This window comes from Chaetura pelagica, unplaced genomic scaffold (assembly GCF_000747805.2).
Source record: "Chaetura pelagica isolate M959 unplaced genomic scaffold, ChaPel_1.0 scaffold107, whole genome shotgun sequence".
In the NCBI taxonomy this organism is placed as follows: Eukaryota; Metazoa; Chordata; class Aves; order Apodiformes; family Apodidae; genus Chaetura; species Chaetura pelagica.
This window is the reverse complement of record NW_009953979.1, coordinates 818521-842278: the sequence shown is the minus strand read 5'-3', so window position 1 is coordinate 842278 and position 23758 is coordinate 818521. Positions and strand designations below refer to the sequence as shown.

Sequence of the window (23758 nt, the reverse complement as noted above, 5' to 3'; positions counted from 1 at the left end):
AACAGATGATCTGGAATATCAATGTGCTTGTTTTCCGACTCCCAAAAGGAAAAACAGAAAAGTAGAACATCCCCTCTCTGTCCCTTGCTCCCAGCTCTGTGCAAAACCCCCTTGCAGGAAGGCGAATCAGAGCTGCTCCCTGACAGAGCTGCTGTGCTCGGGGCCGGGTTTATCTGCAGGAATAATCGAGGCAGGGAAGCGGGAACTGCCTGCTGGAACCCTCTGTCCTGCCACGGTGAGAACATGCACGGCCGTGTCTTCTTTATTGCCTCGTCAGCGGGTAATGACTGTGGAGGCAGCCCTGGTGAAAGGTTTGCTGGAGCGTTTTTATAACCCTCCCGAAATGCCAAGGGTTGGTTTGAGATGATCCGTGGCAGAGCTTGGCCGACCCCTGCTGTGCCCCGGAGATGCTGGAGGAATGAATAAGAAACAGGGAAGAGACTCTTGCCTGGAGGGAATGGTTTTGTTTACCAAGGGGGAGATACCTGCTGGGGAAGAGGGAAACCTTGTAAGAGCCAGCAACCTGAAACCCTGTCTGGAGGAAGGGGTCTTCTGCAGGTGCAGGAGAAACCCCTCGAGACAGGGGCCTCTTGAATGGGTGCAAAGCAGTGGGGATGCACAGCATAGAATCCCAGGCTGATCTGGCTTGGAAGGGACCATGGGATGCACAGAATAGAATCTCAGACCGGTTTGGGTGGGAAAAGACTTAAAAAACAATCTAGTCCCAACCCTCTGTCATGGGACACCTCCCACCAGACCAGGTTGCTCCAAGCCCCATCCAACCTGCCCTTCAACACTGCCAGGGATGGGGCAGCCACAGCTGCTCTGGGCAACCTGGGCCAGGGTCTCACCACCCTCACAGCAAAGAATTTCTTCCTCAGATCTCATCTCAGTCTCCCCTCTTGCATCTTGAAACTGTTCCCCCTTGTCCCATCACTCCCTGCCCTTGTCAAAACTCCCTTCCCAGCTTTCCTGGAGCCCCTTCAGGTCCTGGAAGGTGCTCTGAGGTCTCAAGAGGTGGGAACTAGATGGTCTTTAAGGTCACTTCCAACCCAAACCATTTGGTGACTATGAATCCCCCATAGGCAGCAGGGCTGGGGATGCTCCTGCCCGTGTGGGATGCAGGTCTGGGGGAGGCAGGGCCCTGCCTGAGGTGCCGCTGCTCACCGAGGTGATCTCAGCGCTGCCGCTGAGTGGAAAAAAGCATCAAGTCTGCCCCGTCTCTGCGTGTTTACAGAGCTACAAATGTCAAGTGGCGAAGGCAAAAACAACAGAGAGAGAGGTTAAAACACGGGCTAATTAGCACGGGCTGGCAGGCAGTGACTGCAGTGACACCGTGTGTGGGATGGGTGGCTGGGAGGGGAGGGACATGCTTGGCACCAGTCCCAGGAGGTTTTGGCATCGCTGAGTTTGGTTTTGCCCCCAGCCGGTGGGAAAACCAAGTTTTAAATCAAGTGTATCAGGTCGCAGCCCTGAATAAACAATTTCATCAGGGTGCTGGGGTGAAGGGGCAGAGGCACCGCAGCTGGAAGAGCACAGCTGGGTGTCACGTGGAGCACCTCTTGGGGGCATGGGAATGGGGTATCTCCCCCAAACCTCTTTAGGATGGTGGGGAGGGAGGTAGGAATGGGGCATCTTCCCCAAATGTCCATAGGATGGTGGGGAAGGATGGGGAAATGGGGTGTCTCCTCCAAACCTGCTCTGATCTTCCATCAAAGCAGCCCTGCCTGGAGCAGGATCCCACAGAACTGATCTCAATCAATATGTAAAAAGCAAAAAACCTCCCCAGAACACCCCACTTTGTCCTACACCCCAGATGTTCACCAGCACACAGCTCTCCTCCCGTTTTTTTTTCAGTTTTCTCTTAATGCCTCTGAGAGCTCTTTGCTCTTAAAACACTTGTTCCAGGAGCTTGTAAAGTTGAGCTGGGAGATTTGTGCAGCCCGTCATGCAAAGAACTTTAATTAAACATGTGGAAGTCAAACACACTTGGTGTAATTCAGACTGACAGTGTATCTAAATATATTTAGTTCCTGGATTTTAATTAAATCCTCTGGAGCAACTGTCTGATTCTGTAAGCACAACTCAGATTTTCTCCTTTTTTTTTTTTTTTTTCTGTTCCTTGGGACAGACAAGAGTGTTTCTTGCAGGGATATTTGCACTTGCATGATTTCATGTGTTTTAAGTCCCAGACAGGTGATGGATGCTCATGACGTCAAGAGGAAACCTGGATGGGTCCCAGCTAGAGACTCTCTCTGATTATAGGAAAGGTTGCTCATTTTTTACCTTCCAAGAGAAACAATATGTATTTTTTTTTTAAGACCATAAATATCCCAGAAATGAACCATCAGCACTGAAAACAAAGGCAGGGACTCCACAAAATCCTTGGATGGTCCTCAGACGAGCATGATGGAGACACCTGGGAGCAGTTTGCTTCCACCTGTGGCTGGAGTGGGGTGAGGGATGGAGAAACACCTGTGTGAGGATCTTCCCCCTGAAGCAAGTGTCCCCAGATGCTCCTCTCGTGCCTCTGAAAGCAAATTTATGGTATTAGGTGAAACGGGGGTATTAAGTGAAGCACATTTCTTCCCTCTTGCATGTGCCCTGCTTTCCTCTAATCACTGTAATCCCTGTAATTAATTATGCAGTTGTGGCACTAGAAATGGGGGGTGGCAATTCCTAGACTTTTGTTGGGACTTCTTGGGCTCCAGGATGGGCTCATTCCCAGCTGTCCCAGGCCACTGCCAGGGTCTGGGCACAGGCACCCTCTTTTCCAGTATCTCCCAGTTGCTTGCTGGGGCTGGGGCTTTGTCTGGGAACCTTCATGTCTTGCTGTGGGCTGTCAGGGAACATCTGTCTTCCACCCCCCCTGCCCATGCCATCTGTCCTGTGGGGGGAAATAATCACATGAGGATGTTCATTAATACGTCCTTGATGCTACAGCACCCCAGGAAAGGAGAAGCCTCTTCCCTAACAGGGACATGTAATTATTTGAGAGTCAGAGTGGCACAATTTTATGGATATAGCTTGCATGGCCCTCTAGGTACAGGAGCAGCTTTGGACACACTTTGGGGCCACAGAGTCATGGAATCACAGACTGGTTTGGGTGGGAAGGGACCTTAAAAATCACCTAGTCTTTGCACTCTGCCATGGGCAGGGACACCTCCCACCAGACCAGGTGGCTCCAAGCCCCATCCAACCTGCCCTTCAACACTGCCAGGGATGGGGCAGCCACAGCTGCTCTGGGCAACCTGGGCCAGGGTCTCACCACCCTCACAGCAAAGAATTTCTTCCTCAGATCTCATCTCAGTCTCCCCTCTTGCAGCTTGAAACCATTCCCCCTCATCCCATCACTCCCTGCCCTTGTCAAAACTCCCTTCCCAGCTTTCCTGGAGCCCCTTCAGGCACTGGAAGGTGCTCTAAGGTCTCTCTGGAGCCTTCTCTTCTCCAGGCTGAACAACCCCAACTCTCTCAGCCTGTCTCCAGAGCAGAGCTGCTCCAGCCCTGGGATCATCTCTGTTGCCTCCTCTGGACTCGCTCCAACAGCTCCATGTGCTTCTTGTGTTGGGGACCCCAGCACTGGACCCAGCACTGCAGGGGGTCTCACCAGAGCAGAGCAGAGGGGCACAATCCCCTCCCTGGCCCTGCTGGTCCCACTGCTGGGGATGCAGCCCAGGACATGGATGGAACTTTGGATTTGAGTGATAAAAGACATCAAAGAACATGGGTTGCTCCAGCAGTTCTGAAGAACAGAACTTATGAGGAGAGGCTGAGGGAGCTGGGGCTGTTCAGCCTGGAGAAGAGGAGGCTGAGAGGCAACCTCATTGCTCTCTAGAACTACTTGAAACGAGGTTGTAGTAGAGGGGGGTGTTGGCCTCTTCTCCCTGGTGACTAGTGAAAGGACAAGAGGAAATGGGGTCAAGTTGCTCTAAGGAGGTTCATATTGGATATGAGGAAAAAATGATTCACAGGGAGAGTGGTGAGGCATTGGAACAGGCTGCCCAGAAAGGTGGTGGAGACACCATCCTTGGAAATGTTCAAAAAATGGGTGGATGTGGTGCTTCAGGAGATGGTTTAATGGTCACAAGGGTGTAGGGCTGATGGTTGGACTTGATGATCTTGAAAGTTTTTTCAAACCTTAATGATTTTATGATTCTGTCTTATTCCCATCCTCTGACTTTTTTTCCTTCCTCCCAGCTACATCACCTCCTTTCTCCCTGCTCATCACTGGGTGACCTGCACTTTGGCTGCAGGGGACACCAGGTGCAAACCATCCCTGAGGCCAAGCAACAAGGAGCAATTCAGGGAGCTCAGACACTGCCTGGTTTTTGGGCAGGCAGCTCCAGCACAGCTGCTTGTCCATCACAGGAGTTGTCTGGGGGGCCTGAAGGAAGCTTGGATGGAAAGAACAGAGTTGCCCTGGGGTGGGGAGCCTGAAAAGCAAACGACAGCTGCAAATGCAAGGTCAAGATCTAACCAGGATGACTGGAGCTGGCAGGGGGGAAGGAAAGGCAAGTCCAGGAGCACTTCTGAAACAAGAGGGTGGTCTTCTCAGTTTTTGTCTTTAAGAAACAGCTTTGACAGCCCCTTTCACTGCTTCACAGCTTTCCCAGAGCTGCAAAAACTACCAAGAAAATGTGGAAAGAGCTGAGTCTTTGGCATTATTAATTTGTCTATTTTTGAGTCAAAAGAAGAGAAAATCTCAGTCAATCCTTTCTGGGTTCTGCAGATGTTTGAGGAAACTGCATGAAGGGGAGGTTAGGGGTGGTCAAGTCAACCCATAGGGTGCTTTGGGAGAGGACAACCCTTCTCATGAGTTCAGTGGCAATTCCCAGCTCCTCATGGACGTAACTGTGGGACATCCTTGCCATGGCTGGGACACAGCAGCTTTGCCTCCTCTGCAGCTTCCCTGCGTACCAAGGAGCTACATTGTGGTGGCTGCAGAAACCCAACTTCTGGTCTCCTCCCTAGTTGCTGCAGTCAGGAAGGGGATTTTTCATCAAAAGAGTTCTTGCATGGAAGTCCAAAAGATGTCTTTAGGAGAACAGTCAGGTAAGTTCTTTAGGACCAACATCATGCACATCAAGCATCCACCTCTCTGGAAGTTCTGTGTAACCTTCAGCCCTGGAAATTGCTTACAGTGCTCATATAATGATACCTGAAGGGTTTGTGCCCTGCCCAGTGATCAAGGGTGGCTGGGACTAGAATGTTGTGGCAAGGCCAGGCCCCAGCAGATGTCTGAGAACAGGTGGTGAGGAGAAGAGAAGAAGCTGAGAGCTGAGCACAAGCCATGGGTGCCAAGAGCATTGCACCAGGCTGGGTAGCAGATCCTAACACTTTCCTCCACCCCGTGCTGTCCACAGGCACCCAGGGTGGTCCAAGCCCTGATGGGGATCTGGAGAGGCAGCTCCTGAGATGACCCCTGCAGAGCCCTGTCCATGATTCATCCTTGAAAGCCTTTAGGGAGTTTTACTAAGTGCATGCAAAGGTTTCATCTGAACCCCTGGGACCAGGAGTAGCCCAGTACCCTTGGAAGTGCTGTCCCAGAAAGTTCTGAGTGTATTCTTACCTTCATCTTTGGTTTATCCAGCTGTGGTATCCAGCTCCTTCAAGCTGTTTTTGACACTTGATTGAAGAGCATCCAGCACCAGTCACTGTCCCCCAGGAGAGGTCATTATAGCTGTGACAAGTTTTCAAGAATCAGAGAACCACAGAATAATTTTGGTTGGATAAGACCTTTGAGATGATCTTCGGGGTCCCAAACTGACCCCAGGATTTGAGGTGCAGCCTCACCAGTGCTGAGCAGAGGGGGTCGATCCCTGCCCTGGTCCTGCTGGCCACACTAATGCTGACACAAGCCAGGATGCTGGTGGCCTTCTTGGCCACCCGGGCACACCTGGGCTCATGTTCAGCTGCTGTCAACCAAGACTTACAGGTCCTTTTCCGCTGGGTACTTTCCAGCCACTTTCCCTAACCCTGGAGGTTGAATACCAAGCATACCAGGTTGGAAAGGATCCTAAGGATTACCTGAGCCAACCTTTTCAAGTTTTCTCCCTTGCCTTAATTTTAATGGGTCAAAGTGCTGCAGGAAGCGCTTTACAGACTGGAGATGTTCTGGCAGCCCTTAACTTTGGGTCATCATTATCCCTTGCAGATAAAAACCCTGGCAGGCACAGAGGTGATGCCCAAGCCCCCATCCATGCCCTGCCCATACCCCCATCACACCAGCAGCCTCGGGGGGACGGGGATGCTGCAAGGGGCAAAGAGGAAAAAACAACAACTTGTTGCTATTTCATCTGCCTTGAACCTTGTGCTGCTTAATTGTCCCCAAAGGACCCACCACCACCCTGAGTCAGTGTCTGGCTCATCTGTTCTTCCCCATCCATCACCAAAGTGGAGGCAGAAGCTCTCAGGAAGGATTTGAGGTTGGCTGTGGATGTGTGGAGGGGAATGCTGAGCAGCGTGGGGCTGGGAGCCCTTCATCAGCTTTGCTGTAGGAATGTGCCGATTCCTGCACACTGGGCAGCCAAGGCAGCAAGCAGCCTTTCTAAAATCCTGACAAGCACAGACTGTCTGTTTCAGAAAATCTAAACATTATTCTCAGTGCAGAGAGACCCTGGGCATCCTGTTGTCTATTTCAGGGACATGAGAGAGGCATAACGGGAATTTTCCAACCAGGCATTTAATCCCACAAGCCTGCAAAATGATTAGGAAGGGAAATGACAAAGGAAAAATTTAAAAGAAATTATAAAAGCCAACAGGGAGATATGGCTGCAGCCTCTGCACAGCTCACCCCCCTCAGATGCAACGTGGCAGACAGGTTGGTAGCAGATACCTGCAATTTCTGGGCTCACTCAGCTGTTGGCATTGAAGCTGCTCCTCTCTGTGGTCAGGAGGAAATGTATTAAACCTCAGACCCTGGGTGAGAAGCTAAAAATGACTCTCAGATCATGCTTCTAGGCCCTTGCGTGCCACTCTGCTGGCAGGACAGATGTTCTCCCAGGTGGGAGGTGTCTGGAGCAAGCTGTGCTCACTTGCTCCTGGACTGCTGCTGCCACTAGTGTCACCTTGCGTGACCTGATGCATTGCTCAGGCAGAGTTTGGTGGTATCCAGGGATCTTTCAGCTCCTCCAAGACCACCATGGTAGATGTGCTGCTCTTTCCCAAGAGCTGGGCAACTGGTGCAATGTCTCCAGCTGGACATAGGGCCAGAGAGGGGAATAAATTTTATATGTAGCTCCCTGCCCTTGTCCCCAGATACTGCTGGGTCTTGAAGAACTGTGGCTGGTTCCTCAACTGCATGTATTACTCCTGGAGTAACACAATAGAATCAACGAGTCTCAGACTGGTTTGGGTTGGAAAATACCTCAATGTTCAAATAGTCCCAATCCCCTGCCATGGGCAGGGACACCTCCCACCAGACCAGGTGGCTCCAAGCCCCATCCAACCTGCCCTTCAACACTGCCAGGGATGGGGCAGCCACAGCTGCTCTGGGCAACCTGGGCCAGGGTCTCACCACCCTCACAGCAAAGGATTTCTTCCTCAGATCTCATCTCAATCTCCCCTCTTGCATCTTGAAACTGTTCCTCCTCATCCCATCTCCCTGCCCTTGTCAAAAGTCCCTCCTCAGCTTTCCTGTAGCCCTTCCAGGTACTGGAAGGTGCTCTAAGGTCTCCCTGGACCCTTCTTTTCTCCAGACTGAACAACCCCAACTCTCCCAGCCTGTCTCCAGAGCAGAGCTGCTCCAGCCCTTGGATCATCTTTGTGGCCTCCACTGGACTCGCTCCAACAGCTCCATGTCCTTCTTGTGTTGGGGGCTCCAAAACTGGACGCTATAATCCCTAAAACTCCAATACTCCAATAAAATCCTTTTTTCTCCTCTTTTTTTTTTCCGTCTTTGGCAGCCAGCATACCCCTCTGGGAGGCAGAAGAAAATCCAAACCAGAGGATACTGCATGTACTCCAGCTTAATGAATTCCCCTGTTCGCAGAATAATGTGAAGTTTTAACTTCTCAGCTCAATCACTAAAGCAGATTATCCCTTATTTACCCTGCTCTGTTCAGCATCCCTCTTGTTAGCATCTTCCTTTCAATTACAGCTTTGGAGCTGGGTGGATTAGATATGAGTAAAATAAACCATTTGTTTCTTTCATGCCTGCTTCTTTTAACTAATCAACAGGGGCCACAGATCTCACTTATTCTAAATAGGAATCTGTATGAGCAGCTGCACAAGGTGGAATTAAAAGGAAACATCCATCCCAGCCATCACTGGGCTGGATAAAACAACCTCATTGAACTGGGACTGTTGGGATCTGTGGGAGATGAACGGGCTTTTTCTTGAAATAGCAGCCTTTCTAAAATCCTGACAAGCACAGACTGTCTGTTTCAGAAAATCTAAACATTATTCTCAGTGCAGAGAGACCCTGGGCATCCTGTTGTCTATTTCAGGGACATGAGAGAGGCATAACGGGAATTTTCCAACCAGGCATTTAATCCCACAAGCCTGCAAAATGATTAGGAAGGGAAATGACAAAGGAAAAATTTAAAAGAAATTATAAAAGCCAACAGGGAGATATGGCTGCAGCCTCTGCACAGCTCACCCCCCTCAGATGCAACGTGGCAGACAGGTTGGTAGCAGATACCTGCAATTTCTGGGCTCACTCAGCTGTTGGCATTGAAGCTGCTCCTCTCTGTGGTCAGGAGGAAATGTATTAAACCTCAGACCCTGGGTGGGAAGCTAAAAATGACTCTCAGATCATGCTTCTAGGCCCTTGCGTGCCACTCTGCTGGCAGGACAGATGTTCTCCCAGGTGGGAGGTGTCTGGAGCAAGCTGTGCTCACTTGCTCCTGGACTGCTGCTGCCACTAGTGTCACCTTGCGTGACCTGATGCATTGCTCAGGCAGAGTTTGGTGGTATCCAGGGATCTTTCAGCTCCTCCAAGACCACCATGGTAGATGTGCTGCTCTTTCCCAAGAGCTGGGCAACTGGTGCAATGTCTCCAGCTGGACATAGGGCCAGAGAGGGGAATAAATTTTATATGTAGCTCCCTGCCCTTGTCCCCAGATACTGCTGGGTCTTGAAGAACTGTGGCTGGTTCCTCAACTGCATGTATTACTCCTGGAGTAACACAATAGAATCAACGAGTCTCAGACTGGTTTGGGTTGGAAAATACCTCAATGTTCAAATAGTCCCAATCCCCTGCCATGGGCAGGGACACCTCCCACCAGACCAGGTGGCTCCAAGCCCCATCCAACCTGCCCTTCAACACTGCCAGGGATGGGGCAGCCACAGCTGCTCTGGGCAACCTGGGCCAGGGTCTCACCACCCTCACAGCAAAGGATTTCTTCCTCAGATCTCATCTCAATCTCCCCTCTTGCATCTTGAAACTGTTCCTCCTCATCCCATCTCCCTGCCCTTGTCAAAAGTCCCTCCTCAGCTTTCCTGTAGCCCTTCCAGGTACTGGAAGGTGCTCTAAGGTCTCCCTGGACCCTTCTTTTCTCCAGACTGAACAACCCCAACTCTCCCAGCCTGTCTCCAGAGCAGAGCTGCTCCAGCCCTTGGATCATCTTTGTGGCCTCCACTGGACTCGCTCCAACAGCTCCATGTCCTTCTTGTGTTGGGGGCTCCAAAACTGGACGCTATAATCCCTAAAACTCCAATACTCCAATAAAATCCTTTTTTCTCCTCTTTTTTTTTTCCGTCTTTGGCAGCCAGCATACCCCTCTGGGAGGCAGAAGAAAATCCAAACCAGAGGATACTGCATGTACTCCAGCTTAATGAATTCCCCTGTTCGCAGAATAATGTGAAGTTTTAACTTCTCAGCTCAATCACTAAAGCAGATTATCCCTTATTTACCCTGCTCTGTTCAGCATCCCTCTTGTTAGCATCTTCCTTTCAATTACAGCTTTGGAGCTGGGTGGATTAGATATGAGTAAAATAAACCATTTGTTTCTTTCATGCCTGCTTCTTTTAACTAATCAACAGGGGCCACAGATCTCACTTATTCTAAATAGGAATCTGTATGAGCAGCTGCACAAGGTGGAATTAAAAGGAAACATCCATCCCAGCCATCACTGGGCTGGATAAAACAACCTCATTGAACTGGGACTGTTGGGATCTGTGGGAGATGAACGGGCTTTTTCTTGAAATAAGAAGCTCTGCCCATGGGAAATGGAGAAGTTGGAGCATTTACCCACTGAGAAGCCTCATGACACACAGGGCTGGGGATGGACACAAAATGCCTTTGAACCCTGCACTGAGGATACTGTCACTGAGGGTACAAGAAGAAAAGTCTTGCTTGATCCTTTTGGGATAATAATGGGATTCCAGACTGGTTTGGACTGGAAGGGACTATAAAAATCATCCAGTCCTAACCATGGGCAGGGACAGCTCCCACTAGACCAGGTTGCTCCAAGCCCCATCCAACCTGGCCTTGAACATTTCCAGGGATGGGGCAGCCACAACTTCTCTGGACAACCTCTTTAGGAAGGGGCTGGCAGCATCTGTGTCATTCTGCTGCCACATTTGATACTTGGAACTTTGCAGAGCCATGTGCCACCAGAACCTCATCTGCAGAAGAGTCCCATGCAATGGGTCATTCACCCTGTGGGGACAGTGCCACCAGGATGGCAGCATCCTCAAGTGCCTCTGCTGTTGTCCTGCTCTCACCTGCTGCCTGCACTCCAGCTCTGTGAGCTCACAGAGCCCAGCACTGAGCCCTGGGGTGAGACCATCCTCCCTGACCCTGCATCCACCCTCCTTTGACACACTGAGGGGCTGGCATCCCTGCTCGCTTTGAGGTCCCAGCATCTCCAAACATTCTAGCCTTAGACCCTGTTGTTTCTGACCCCCTGAGGTGCTTCAGAGCTTCTTGGTGCTGGGTTATCTCCTCCAGCATCTACCCTTCTGCTTTTCCCAGCAGGCTGGCAGCTTGCTCAGGCCCAGGACTCTGCTCTCCATCATCCTGGGAGAAAGTACAGCCACTTCACCCCTTCTCACTCCAGGGGCCTTTATTCGTGGCTGGGACACTCAACACCTTTGTATGTCCTTCCCAGAAGAACCTGTTGCCCCACACCACTAGTTTGGTCTCCATGGTTTCCCTGCTGGATGTTACCATGGTTACCTGTTGCCTCTTTTTCATCAGGAGACACAGACTCTGATAGTTCTTGTCTTGTGCCTGCCACCTCCCTGGGCTTTTGGGACTCTTGCAAGAGGCTAGTGAGAGGGAATGGAGTGAAATTTGTCTGGGACAAGGGTGGCATTCCCAAGTCAATCCAGCCACAGGTTTGGTAGGCTGTTGGTGGGCTTGAAAAACTGTGTTAACCCTCTGTCTCTTGGTTAGGGAAAACCAGAAGGGAGGGTGGATGCTGTGACCTGGATTTTCTTCCTGAAAAGATGTTTCACTGGGTCGTACCTGGGGTGTGGAGCATCCTTACTCACCAGAAGCAAAGCACTCCCAATCCAAAGGCTTCCCAGAGGCACAAGCTGTCCCGCATGTCTCTGGCTCCTAGTCCAGGTGCATCTTATCTCTTCCCTGTCCCCTCTCATCATAAACAGTGAGCAAGGCAGGAAGCAGATTTGCTTTCAGCAAATCTAAACAGACTTCACCCTACCACATCCGTTTCCTCCTGGGGCAGTTGGAGGACAGACTGATGGGTGGGCTGGACTGTGTGTTGACTCATTTCCAGAAAATGCTTGGAAAAGACAGGAGAAATGCTATCAGCACTTGCCTGAAAACACCCTCCCTCTGTGGGACCTCTAGCTGGGCAAAAATCTTCTCCATTTGCAGGTCCCAAACTGTGTCCTGGCACCTGCATGTGTTTTTGTTGTCTGGCTCATGTTGCAGCCCCAGGAGGCCTGATCCAGGGAACAATCCATCTCACTTTGGGTTTGGACAGCTGAATATCTCTGGGCTCAGCCACAAAGTCCAGACTAAGGTGCAGATACACCCAAAAGCCTTCTGATAGCCACGGGCATCTCATTCTTATTTATGTTTTTTGCTGTGAGGGTGGTGAGACCCTGGCCCAGGTTGCCCAGAGCAGCTGTGGCTGCCCCATCCCTGGCAGTGTTGAAGGGCAGGTTGGATGGGGCTTGGAGCAACCTGGTCTAGTGGGAGGTGTCCCTGCCCATGGCAGGGGGGTTGAGACTAGATGGTCTTTAAGGTCACTTCCCACCCAAACCAGTCTGGGTTTCTATGACATCCCAGCTCAAATAACAGAGCTTCTGCTAAGGGACACAACTCCAGCCGGGATAACAGGACAGAAAGATGCTCCTGCCAGCTCTGGCCCTCCTGAAAGGCTATGCATGGAGAGCACCAGTGGCCTGAGTAATACATTGCAAGTGCTATACTTGGAGGAATTAATTTCTCTGGGGAACTGGAGAGATAATTATTGCCCTTTTAGTGTGTTACTTGGACACGTTGGCGCTCTCCGGGCTCTCTGGCCCTGGCTTATCTTGCCTGCTTTCTCTCAATCATCAAACACATTTGGGCAGTGAAATTTCCAAGAAAATGTAATAAACTGGTCCTTAGAGACTCCATTTCACGTCGTGTCGGAGATTAAAGCTAAGAGGAGCTGGGTCACACGAGAACTCCCTGCACTTACAGACTCTGTCTCTGCTTGGAACATGACTCAGCCTGTCCTCAGCAGAAGGCGACGTCAGGGAGAGCTGGATGATGGGAAAAGGCTCATCAGATCACCCTGTGGAGATGTGGTCTGGATGTGCCAGCCCAAGCCTGGCAGTGCAGAATCACCCTCTGCCATGTAGGCTCTAGGGTAGCAGCAGCAAGGACCCAGGTGCTACTCTCCAGGCACTGATGTGGGAGTCACTGGTAGAGATAGCAGCAGCTTTAAGACTGAAATATTCCCAGAGGCTGGAAGAGGTGAGCAATGTCCTTTCTCCCACATAAGCCTGGCCCTAGAGAAGCCTAAGACAAATGTCTGGAAGCAAGGAGAACAACTAAGCATCCACTGTTCCCAGAAGTTCCCAGACTGTGGGAGAGTTCCCACTCTTCATCTCTCCACAAGCTGGCAAGAAAAACACCCTCTTGCTTTTTTCCACCTGAAAAGAGGCTGGAACGAGGTAATTCCATACAACTGTTCTCTTCTGTTTCTTTGCTCCTCCATGTGTGAAAGGAAGCAAGGTCTCTCCTAATTAAATTGTTGTTGGGCAGATGTAGGAGCCACTGTGGAGTGTAAAAGAATAAAATGAAACAGATCACAGCTTTCCTGAGATGTTTTCATTCAGGAGGATGAAGCTGTGCAGGGCTGTTATTTTTTTCATCCAGTTTAAGTGAAGAAACAATTAAACTCCTCTCTGTGTCCAAGCAGGGCTCCAGGAGGCAGCAGAATGAAGACATGGCTTCAGGCCCTGGCACAGAGAGGGTAGAAACAGTTGCTGCTTCTCACACAGGAGAGACACAAAACTAGAGGGAAAATACAGGAAATGGGACATATATTTCTTCACCAGAAGAAATATTTGCTTCAGAGTTCATTTTGTTTGGCCAGCTTGGCCCTGCCAGGCAGGAATTACCTGTTCAGCTTGTTTGGCCATTTGGTCCTGAGATCTGAGACACCCTGAAAACTTTCCCTGCTCCAGCTCTAGGATTTGACCTCACAGCAAGTGATGGTGTCTTTGGCTGCTCAGGTTTCTGTCTCTTTGTGGGCCTTTGATGAAGAACAGGATGGAGCAATTGGGCTGTATACCCAAGGGTCCTGTGATACCCAACTCCATAGGTTTGGGAGCTTGCACCTTGAAAGTGTTCCCCCTTGTCCCATCACTCCCTGCCTTTGTCAGAAGTCCCTGCCCAGCTTTGCTGCAGCCCCTTCAGGTCCTGGAAGGTGCTCTAAGGTCTCCCCAGAGCCTTCTCTTCTCCAGGCTGAACAACCCCAACTCTCTCAGCCTGTCTCCAGAGCAGAGCTGGTTTGAACAGTCTCTGTGAAATGATCTGATGGGAGCTGTGAAACAAGCTGGATGAACTCTTTTACCACCCAGCACCACAGGCTGATGAAGGCCCTTTCTTCCTGAAAGAGTAAAAATGTTCAGGACATGAGGGAAATCCCTTTGGAGAACTCTTGAGTTAAAATATAGGAATGACTTACAGTGCAGGAAGACCTGAGATGAGCTTGGATTTTTTAAGCTTACACCCCCACCCCTGGTGCTGAGCAGCACACAATTATTGGGAGGGCTCCTATCTTGGCCCCATTATCTCTTGCAGTTGCCTTTCACTTCCTGAAGTCAGTACTTTGCTCCCAATGAATAGTCTGACAGATGGACATCCCAGTGTTATCTGGAGTGGTCGGACTTTCAACCCAGGGAGAAAACAACAGGTTTCAAACACAAACAAGTCCTTCTACATATTGTGTCTGTCATTAAATGGTGTTGAAGAAGTAAAAAAATGTATATGCCTTTAAAACAAAGCTGGACTGATTCAAGGAGGACAGGTCCTCTGTGGCTGGTCCTCATAGGTGCAATGCTTGGTCTGGGGACTCCTTCCTCTGGCTGCCAGCATCCAGGAGTGACTGACCAGAGAAATGATCCATCATAAAACAATTAAGTTGCAAAAGACCTCTAAGATCATAAAATCCAACCATTACCCCAGCACTGCCAAGGCCACCACTAAACCATGTCCCTCAGCACCACACCTGGTGCTGAGCAGCACACAATTATTGGGAGGGCTCCTATCTTGGCCCCATTATCTCTTGCAGTTGCCTTTCACTTCCTGAAGTCAGTACTTTGCTCCCAATGAATAGTCTGACAGATGGACATCCCAGTGTTATCTGGAGTGGTCGGACTTTCAACCCAGGGAGAAAACAACAGGTTTCAAACACAAACAAGTCCTTCTACATATTGTGTCTGTCATTAAATGGTGTTGAAGAAGTAAAAAAATGTATATGCCTTTAAAACAAAGCTGGACTGATTCATGGAGGACAGGTCCTCTGTGGCTGGGCCTCATAGGTGCAATGCTTGGTCTGGGGACTCCTTCCTCTGGCTGCCAGCATCCAGGAGTGACTGACCAGAGAAATGATCCATCATAAAACAATTAAGTTGCAAAAGACCTCTAAGATCATAAAATCCAACCATTACCCCAGCACTGCCAAGGCCACCACTAAACCATGTCCCTCAGCACCACAGCTACTTGGCTTTGAAATCCCTCCAGGGATGTGTGTCCTCTCACAGGCTTCTGCTTCTGGTCATGCTTGGAGGATGTACCCAGGGCAGGAGGATGCCCCTTCAGCTTATCTTGCATTTGTGATGAGGCATTAGCCTCCCCACAATGTCTCGAGTCACATCCACAAGTCTTGTATGCCTTGGCTCTGGAAGGGTGTTGGGGGGTGGCTGGAGCTGCCTCCCTCACCAGAGGAGGTAGGGAATGGCTCAGGTGACCCAAAATGGGTTTCTTGAGAGCTCAGCAGTGGCAGGAGACACCAGCAGTGCAGCTGAAGTTGTGTAAACATGACCCCCTCTTGCTGCCTGACAGATACTTTGGTTCCTGTCTTCCCAGGGATAAATCTGTTTGTTTCCCTTGTCCACAGCAGAACCAGGTTGTGCAACATCTCTTGCTTCACGTGATGATGATTTCAGAACTCATCTGGTTCAGATCCCTTAATCCACTTGCTACCTCAAAACTCATTTCCATGACCTCAGCTGATGTCCCTCCCTGCTCCTTCTGGAGTGTTCATTAAGCTGCTGGTGCTGCTGAGGGCCAGCACTTCAGCTCCTCTCCCCACTGTCCTGGAAACAGAGCAGCCTCCTTATTGCTATTTGATCTCTGAGAGACGCAGACCCCAGTGCTCTGTGCAGGGCAGTGTTGAGGTGGGACTTAGAATCACTGAATGGTTTGGGTGGGAAAAGACCTTAAAGGTCACCTATTCCCAACCCCCCTGCCATGGGCAGGGACACCTCCCACTACACCAAGTTGCTCCAAGCCTTGTCCAGCCAGTTCTTGGACACTGCCAGGGATGGGGCAGCCGCAGCTGCTCTGGGCAGCCTGGGCCAGGGTCTCACCAGCCTCACAGCAAGGAGTTTCTTCCTCAGATCTCATATGAGTCTTGGCTCTGCCACCAGCATCCTCACTGGGCACTGCACTGGGCACAGGGTGTCTTTATTTTAGCTGTGCCCTAGTGCTGCACATGCTTGGATGTCCTAACGCTTTTCAGATTCCCATGTTGATGGAAACCTGCATCTCAGTTACCTCTGCAGAGAACACAGGAGCTCACCCAAAGGCTGCTGTGCTGAGGCCATCCTCATCAATCACAGAATCAGAGATCACCGGGTTGGAGGGCACCTCAAGGATTGTCACAGAATCAGATGTTTTGGTTGGAAAAGACCTTTAGGATCATCCAGTCCAAAGGGAAAAAGGGAAGGTGGAGGGTAGGTGACATGATATGGAAATGTTGAGGGTCAGTGATGTGGCACAAGATGGTGAGGTTGGGTGATGGGACAGGGGATGGTGAGTTTAGGTGACATGACATGGGACGTTGAGGTTAAGCACTGGAGAGACAGTCTCAGGCAAGAGAAACTCTGTGATGGACTGGGAGGGGGTCAAGACTCCATCCAGCATGGGTACCACTCGTCTATCCAGGAGCACACATGAAGAGCTGATCCCAGGTTGGGCCAGGCTGCCCTCTCCTAGCCCCACCAGCCACAATCCCTGTGGATTCTCCCACCACTCCAGCATGGCATGTACGTGCTTGAGGCCCAGGGTGGCTGCAGGCTCCGTGACACTGGGCTGCAGTTTTCCAGGGAGACTGAAGCTGGTTTAATCTGCCTGTTCACTGCCACCACTGAGCATCCTGCTCCAGGAGCTGTGGGTGTGGAGCTCAGGACTGAAGCTTCAACTACCCTGCCTCTGTAATTGAATTAAGCCCCTTAATAAAGCCAGTTGTTATTTCCCTAATTCCCAGCAGACCCTCTAATGCTGTTACCTCCACACAACACGGGTTAAACAGCTTCTTATCGATTGGTGTGCAGAGCAGCCCTGCCCTTTGCTGCATCACTGGCCACTTGGCAGAGCAGATCCAGCAGAAGTGGGCAACACTGCCTAGTGTGCAAGAATGCCAAGGTGCAGCCAAGGTTAAACCCAAAGGCAGCCAGAATCATAGAATCATGAAATCATTTGGGTTGGAAAAGATCTTTAAGATCCCCAAGTCCAACCATTACCCCAGCACTGCCAAGGCCACCACTAAACCATGTCCCTCAGCACCACAGCTACACGGCTTTGAAATCCCTCCAGGGATGGGGACTCCACCACTGCCCTGGGCAGCCTGGGCCAGGCCCTGACAACCCTTTCCAGAAATAAATTGTTCCCAATATCTAATCTAAACCTCCCCTGGTACAACTTGCCCTCACAGCCTGGAGCATCTACTCCAACCCAGGATCTTCTACTCTTCAGGTTACTTATGGGAAGATGTATGTTCAGGTTGAATTGACTCCAGGCTCTGGATCTCAATTGCCTTCAGTGCCTTAGAGCAGACAGGAGTTGGATGTTCCTCCCTCTGGTTGTCCTGGGTGACCCCTGGCCTTGGGCAGGCCGTGTTAGTCATGGTTGCCCATACCTGGGCTATGCTGATGGACAGTGAGCTGTAGCAAAGAGGTTTGGCTTCAGCAGTTGGGAAGCAAAGTTAACAAGCATCATCTCTTGCCTTCTGCCAAACACTGTTCTCCACTCAGCCATTTTGGGATAGTTTTCCTGGGATCAGCCTGGCAGAAGCATCAGCACTTGCGTGGTCCCAACTGCAGCAACAGGTTGAGCGAATCTGAGTCCTTTTCCCTGGTCTCCAACAAAAGCAGCAGACAAGGTTTCCCTCCAGACCCGAGAGGCTGAGCTAATGTTGTAGCAGCCACTCGAAATCCAGCTGACCTTGGCCTTTGAATACTTATATTCCTCCTTCTTCTAATGGCTTTTGGCTTTCATGGCTCTTTCTACCTTCCTGGACTGATTTCTGCAACATGGGGGTTAATTATTCTCCTTGTGCAGCCAAACAGGAAGCAGTGACACAATAAATTCACTCAAACAGATCAAACCATGTCAAAAATACTGTCTTTGCAAGGATATCCAAGGATTTAGATTCTGCAAGAGTGAAAATGGGATTCTTTAGAGGAGAGAGAGGAAAGAAGGTTTTAAAAATTACTTTGATTGCTTCAAAGAAATAATAAAAAAAATCAATTCCTCATCATTCATGAAAGCAGCCAAGAACCTGACACTGAGCTCAGATGCCAGTTAAAGCCAAGGAGAAAGGGACTGATGGTCTTTGCCATGTGTTTCATCACAGAAAGATGAAGGGCTTGGAAAGTCTTTCTCCCAGGGTGGAAAGTCAAGAGTAAAACAGCCAAGGAATATTTTATGCCTTAATTTTCTTTCATCCAAACGTGTTGACCTCGTCCTCCTCCTGTTCCCATATCCCTTTTCCATTTCCCTTCCACAGGTGGCAAAGGGATGTGCAGGATGGAGGAGGGTGGGATCAGGGAGAAACTCCCCCAGCACCCAAACCTGCAAGAAAAAGGGGATTTATTTGTCTCCTGCCACCTCCGAGAAGCTCATAACCAGCTGTAGCCTGGGTCAGTGTTTTTGACTTGGCCACCTCACTGGGCTGCCACCTAAAGCCTTCCTTGCCCTTGCAAAGCTTTACCCAGTGACACTATGGTGACATTATCCACGGGGTTTATCTGAACCTCACCCTTCAGGGCCTGGCCAATGTATGGGACCTGCCACCACCCCCCTGAGCTGGACAGTTTAAAAGCACTAATTGCATTTTGGGGACCTGCTGCAGCAATCTCTGCTTTCCATCAAACACCTGCCTCTGCTCACACACCCCCAGTCACTTCTGGCCCTTGCATTGATGTCACACATTTAAGTCCCAGCCCCTGCACCCAGTCCTGGTACCAGAGATGCTTGGATCCAAACAGGACCAACATGGCTGCTTCTCACACCTGTGTTTCTCTCCATGGTTTTATCCGATGGCTCTTGGACAGAGGGAAAAAAAGCTTGGGATATTGTTCTTAAACTGGCCTGCAGGAAGGAGAGAGGAGTATGGGAGGGGTGTAGGAACTTTGTACCATGGGGGCCACAGAGGGTGCAGCATCCCAAAGAATCTCAGACTGTTTGGGTGAGAACAAACCTTAAAGAGCATCTAGTTCCAACCTCCCCTGCAATGGGTTGGGACACCCATCCAACCTGCCCTTCAACACTGCCAGGGATGGGGCAGCCACAGTTGCTCTGGACAACCTGGGCCAGGGTCTCACCACTCTCACAGCAAAGAATTTCTTCCTCAGATCTCATCTCAATTTCCCCTCTTGCAGCTTGAAACCATTCCCCCTCATCCCATCACTCCCTGCCCTTGACAAAAGTCCCTCCCCAGCCTTCATTCAGGTAATGGAATGTGCTTTAATATGTCCCCAGAGCCTTCTCTTCTCCTGGCTGAATAACCCCAACTCTCAGCCTGTCTCCAGAGCAGAGCTGCTCCAGCCCTTGGATCATTTTCAGAAATTCAACCCCGTCCTGTGCTTTGAATGTCTTTGCTGCTTAAACTGTGTTTGAAAGGCTCTTACTGGCCTCAGGACTGCCCTGCCCAGGGAAAAGACTGAGGAGCATGTATTATTTGATGGAGATGGGATACCTGGAACTCTGCTTCTAGCCCTTAGAAGTACCTCAAATAAAATATTATCATCCTTATTAACAAAAGAAAATGGCTGAAACGTTGGATCCTCATTCAAACAGCTCCTTGCACGGTTCCACTGCTGCAAATGAGCTTCAGAGCTGTGAGCTTCCCCAGGCTGGCATTGCCCCCAAGCACCCCCAACCCTTCCAGGCAGAAATGTTCCCTTTTCCTCTTCCTGAGACTCTTTCTCTGTGAGCCGGGGCTAGAAAATGATCCCTATTTCCTAACAAGACTGTGGCAAGCAGTGGCATTTATCCTTGTCATGCTGAAGTCTGTATGTCTCTCTCACACGCTGGTCCCTCTGGCCGAGCATTATCTTATTGACCCTGTTTAGCAGGGTTGTGCAGCCTCATTTATCATCCAGAACCAGTGTCAGCTGTGCTGGAGCCTCGGGAGGAGCAGGAAATCGTGTTCCTGTGGGATTCCAGAGGGTTCAGCCACCCTCAGAGCCTGGCAATGCCATCCAGCTGCTCTCCTGGTAATCTCCTCCAGCCCTTCAGACTAGACCCGAGGTGGCAGCATCCTAAGGGTAACTGAGATATTGATTTATATAAAAAATAGACAGCCTGCCAGCCACTTCCCTGCTCATCATCTTAATGGCAGTAGCTGGATGATGGGCAAACCATGGGAAGCTTATGACAGTCTCTGTCTTCCTTAGTTGATTTCTGATGTAGAAAACTCCTGTTCACAGAATCCCAGAGTAGTTTGGGTAGGAACGAACCTTAAAGATCATCAGTCCCAACCCCCTGCCATGAGCAAGGACAGTTCCCACTAAACCATGTTTCTTCAAGCCCCATCCAACCTGGCCTGGTTCTTTAAGCATGGAGCAGAGTTTGGAACACCTGTGACACACTCCACTGCTGCCCTGAGCTGCCTGTGCAGCAAAGAAGGCAGGGACAGGTGGCAAGGAAAGTGAATGGAGAAAGCATCTTCCAGAGATCTCAACCCAAAAAAGACCAGCCCAAGGGGTCAACCCAGAGGAGAGGACAGGGAGAAGATGGGGTGCCCATAGACATGGGCACTGATTCTCTCCTTCTGCTCTGCTCTGGTGAGGCCCCTTGCAGTGCTGGGTCCAGTGCTGGGGTCTCCCACACAAGAAAGACATGGAGCTGTTGGAGTGAGTCCAGAGGAGGCCACAGAGATGATCCAAGGGCTGGAGCAGCTCTGCTCTGGAGACAGGCTGGGAGAGTTGGGGTTGTTCAGCCTGGAGAAGAGAAGGCTCCAGGGAGACCGCAGAGCTCCTTCCAGGACCTGAAGGGGCTACAGGAAAGCTGGGGAGGGACTTTGTAAAGGGCAGGGAGTGATGGAACAAGGGGGAACAGTTTCAAGCTGCAAGTTCCCAAACCTATAGAGTTGGGAATCAGTCTTGAAAGCCCTGGGAAGCTCATGAAGATCCAGGCAGGGTGGTTGCACGCAGGGGTGGATGGCAAGGCAGGTTCCTCCTTGTCCAACACACAGCTCTTTCCTGTCTCCTGTTCCCGAAGGACACAGAAGTACAATCCCCAGCCCTGCAGCCCCCCCGGGGTGAAACACCCGGGGCTGGCAGGGTGGGAGCATCCGTGTCCCGTGCCAGGGCTGCCTGCGGGGATGTTTATTCCCAGGCAGGGATCCTGCCAGCTCAGCCCGGTCAGGGACACACACAGCGGCCGCCGGGGTCCCGTTTCAGTGGCCGTGACCCTCTTTGTCCCCAGCAGCCTGCGAGACAAGCGGCAGCAGCTGGAGAAGCCCCTGCGTGCAGCACCAGGATGGCTTTGCTGATAAAAACAAAAGGTTTGAGCACCCCCCTCACGCTCCAGCCCTCCCTTTGGGGGCTGCCTGGGGGGGAAATTTCTCAAGGAATGGGCAAAAAATCAGTTGTTCAGAGCCACGCAGCAGCCAGAGGGCTGCACATCCCTGTCCTCCCTCCCAGGTCCTCCTGGTGGCCCGAGCAGGGCTCAGCTCATTCAGGGGTGGGGTCTGGCCACTCTCAGCTGGATTTTGGCTGTTGTGGCTACTCCTGCTTGTAGCCAGGGTGCCCAGCATCACTGCCTGGGCCCCTCACGGCCAAGGCTTGGAGCTGGCAGCATCCCAGGGCAGCCAGTGCATCCATCCCTTCTCCTCTCTGGCACAGACCAAAGCTTGTTTTCACAGTCCTGACCTGCAAATGGGCCCCAGGGCTGCTTCTGTGCTGGTGAAGTAACCCGGACAGGATGATCCCTCAAAGTGGAGCAGATTCTTGTGATGTGAGTCACAGACATACAGAGCAGCAGCCAGTCCTGCCTGGGGTGGTGTCCCCCTAAATATCCCTTAGTTCTTCCTTTACACAGCTCTGGCATCCCAGCAGAGCTAAAACGAGCCAGTGGCTCAGGTGGCCACCCATGGTCTACGTGTCTCCTGCAAGAGGAGAGGGGTTGTGAGGGGAGTACCATCTAAGGTGGGTTTCTCTAAGCAATCCCTGGTGAGAACCTGCACTGCCCTTGACAGATGTTACTGCAAAAATGTTGGAAGGAAAAGTGAAAGGCTGGAGGGGGAACACAGCTGCCTGAAGCCTCTTGAGGTCAGTCCTGATAAGTTAAGTCTAGCTGAAACCTCTTTAAGTCAGACCTGGTAGGTAAGTTGATCTGGACCATCCTTCTTTTCCCTGGAGCCTTGGGAGAACACCAATTAGGCAGTGTTAATGATGCAGCAGCAGCTCCTTCCCCACACCTCACCCCCCTTCAGATGAGGATTCAGATCCCCAGTCCTGATCCATCCCCGACATCCAGCACCAAACTGTTCTCAAATTGCACAAGGCTCTGAATATTCCACTGGTCCATCCCCACCCCATCAGGGATCAGGTCTGACAGCAGCCCCTTCTGCTGCTGGAGGAAACCTCCCAGTCTCACCCCAGCAGCTCCTGCTCTCTGCCTGCACAGAGATGTGGCAGCTTTTGGCCTTGGCCAGCCCTCGGCTATACAGAGGAGGGTGTGAAGGTGGCAGGATGAGGCCCGGAGATGCCCTTGCAGGAGGCTGGAGCTGAGCATCCTGAGCTCAATCCCTGGTGTGGTTCTCATCTGGATGAGTCATGGTCCATCACTGAGGGTTGGCAATGAGCAGGCAGGCTTCCTGTGAGCTCCTGTGTGCCATATCTGGTGGGGACAGGAGACAGCACAAAGCAGGTACTGCCACCAGTAACGTCGGGTGGACAGGGGCATCTCAGCAGGAATATCCTCCTTCCTCCCTGTGAGAAGCCTCTCACAGCAAAGGGGAAGTGGAACCCAAGGGATTGTCTCAGCAGAGACAGGCAGGACTGTGGTGTTGTCTCTGCCTGCAGCCCTGCCAGCTCCTGCTCAGCTGCAGAGGTGACAGCAGGACAGGCTGGCAGAGGTGCCAGCCTCTTTGCACCCACCTACTCTGCATTCCAGATGAGCCTCTGACACCATCCCTGGGTCCCCATGGAGGAGATGGGGACACTGCTGTGAAGCAGTTTGGCTGAGGATACCTTGGCTTGGCCACCACAGTCCCTGGAGCACTCATCAGCTCTGCCTCCCTCCTGCCCCCCTCAAACCTCCCATCCATCACCATCCCAATCCTGCCAGCTTCTCTGATTTAAAGCCCAAATCTCCCTTGTCTTCTCCGTGCCAGGAATCCTAATCACAGACTCACTGAATCACTGAATGGTTTGGGTCAGAAGGAACCTTAAAGCTCACCCAGTCCCAGCCCCCTGCCATGGGCAGGGACACCTCCCACCAGACCAGCTTGCTCCAAGTCCCATCCAACCTGCCTTTCAACACTGCCAGGGATGGGGCAGCCACAGCTTCCCTGGGCAGCCTGGGCCAGTGTCTCACCACCCTCACAGCAAAGAATTTCTTCCTCAGATCTCATCTCAGTCTCCCCTCTTGCAGCTTGAAACTGTTCCCCCTCATCCTATCACTCCTGCTCTTGTCAAAAGTCCCTCCCCAGCTTTCCTGGAGCCCCTTCAGGTCCTGAAAGCTGCTCTAAGGTCTCCCTGGAGCCTTCTTTTCTCCTGGCTGAACAACCCCAACTCTCCCAGCCTGTCTCCAGAGCAGAGCTGCTCCAGCCCTCACATCATCTTCATGGCCTCCTCTGGCCTCAATCAAAGAGCTCCAGAGCTTCAGAAC

The 23758-nt window shown here is 51.2% G+C and overlaps 1 protein-coding gene across 1 annotated transcript in view; it reads left to right on the top strand.

The window, feature by feature from the left end:
* Positions 1-283: 283 nt before the first annotated feature.
* KCNK3 (potassium channel, subfamily K, member 3) overlaps positions 284-23758 on the top strand; it is a 63240-nt gene continuing 39765 nt past the window's right edge. The window contains exon 1 of the mRNA XM_010002210.1: positions 284-352. Coding sequence (XP_010000512.1) covers positions 284-352 — 69 coding nt within the window. The remainder of the gene's footprint in view (positions 353-23758) is intronic.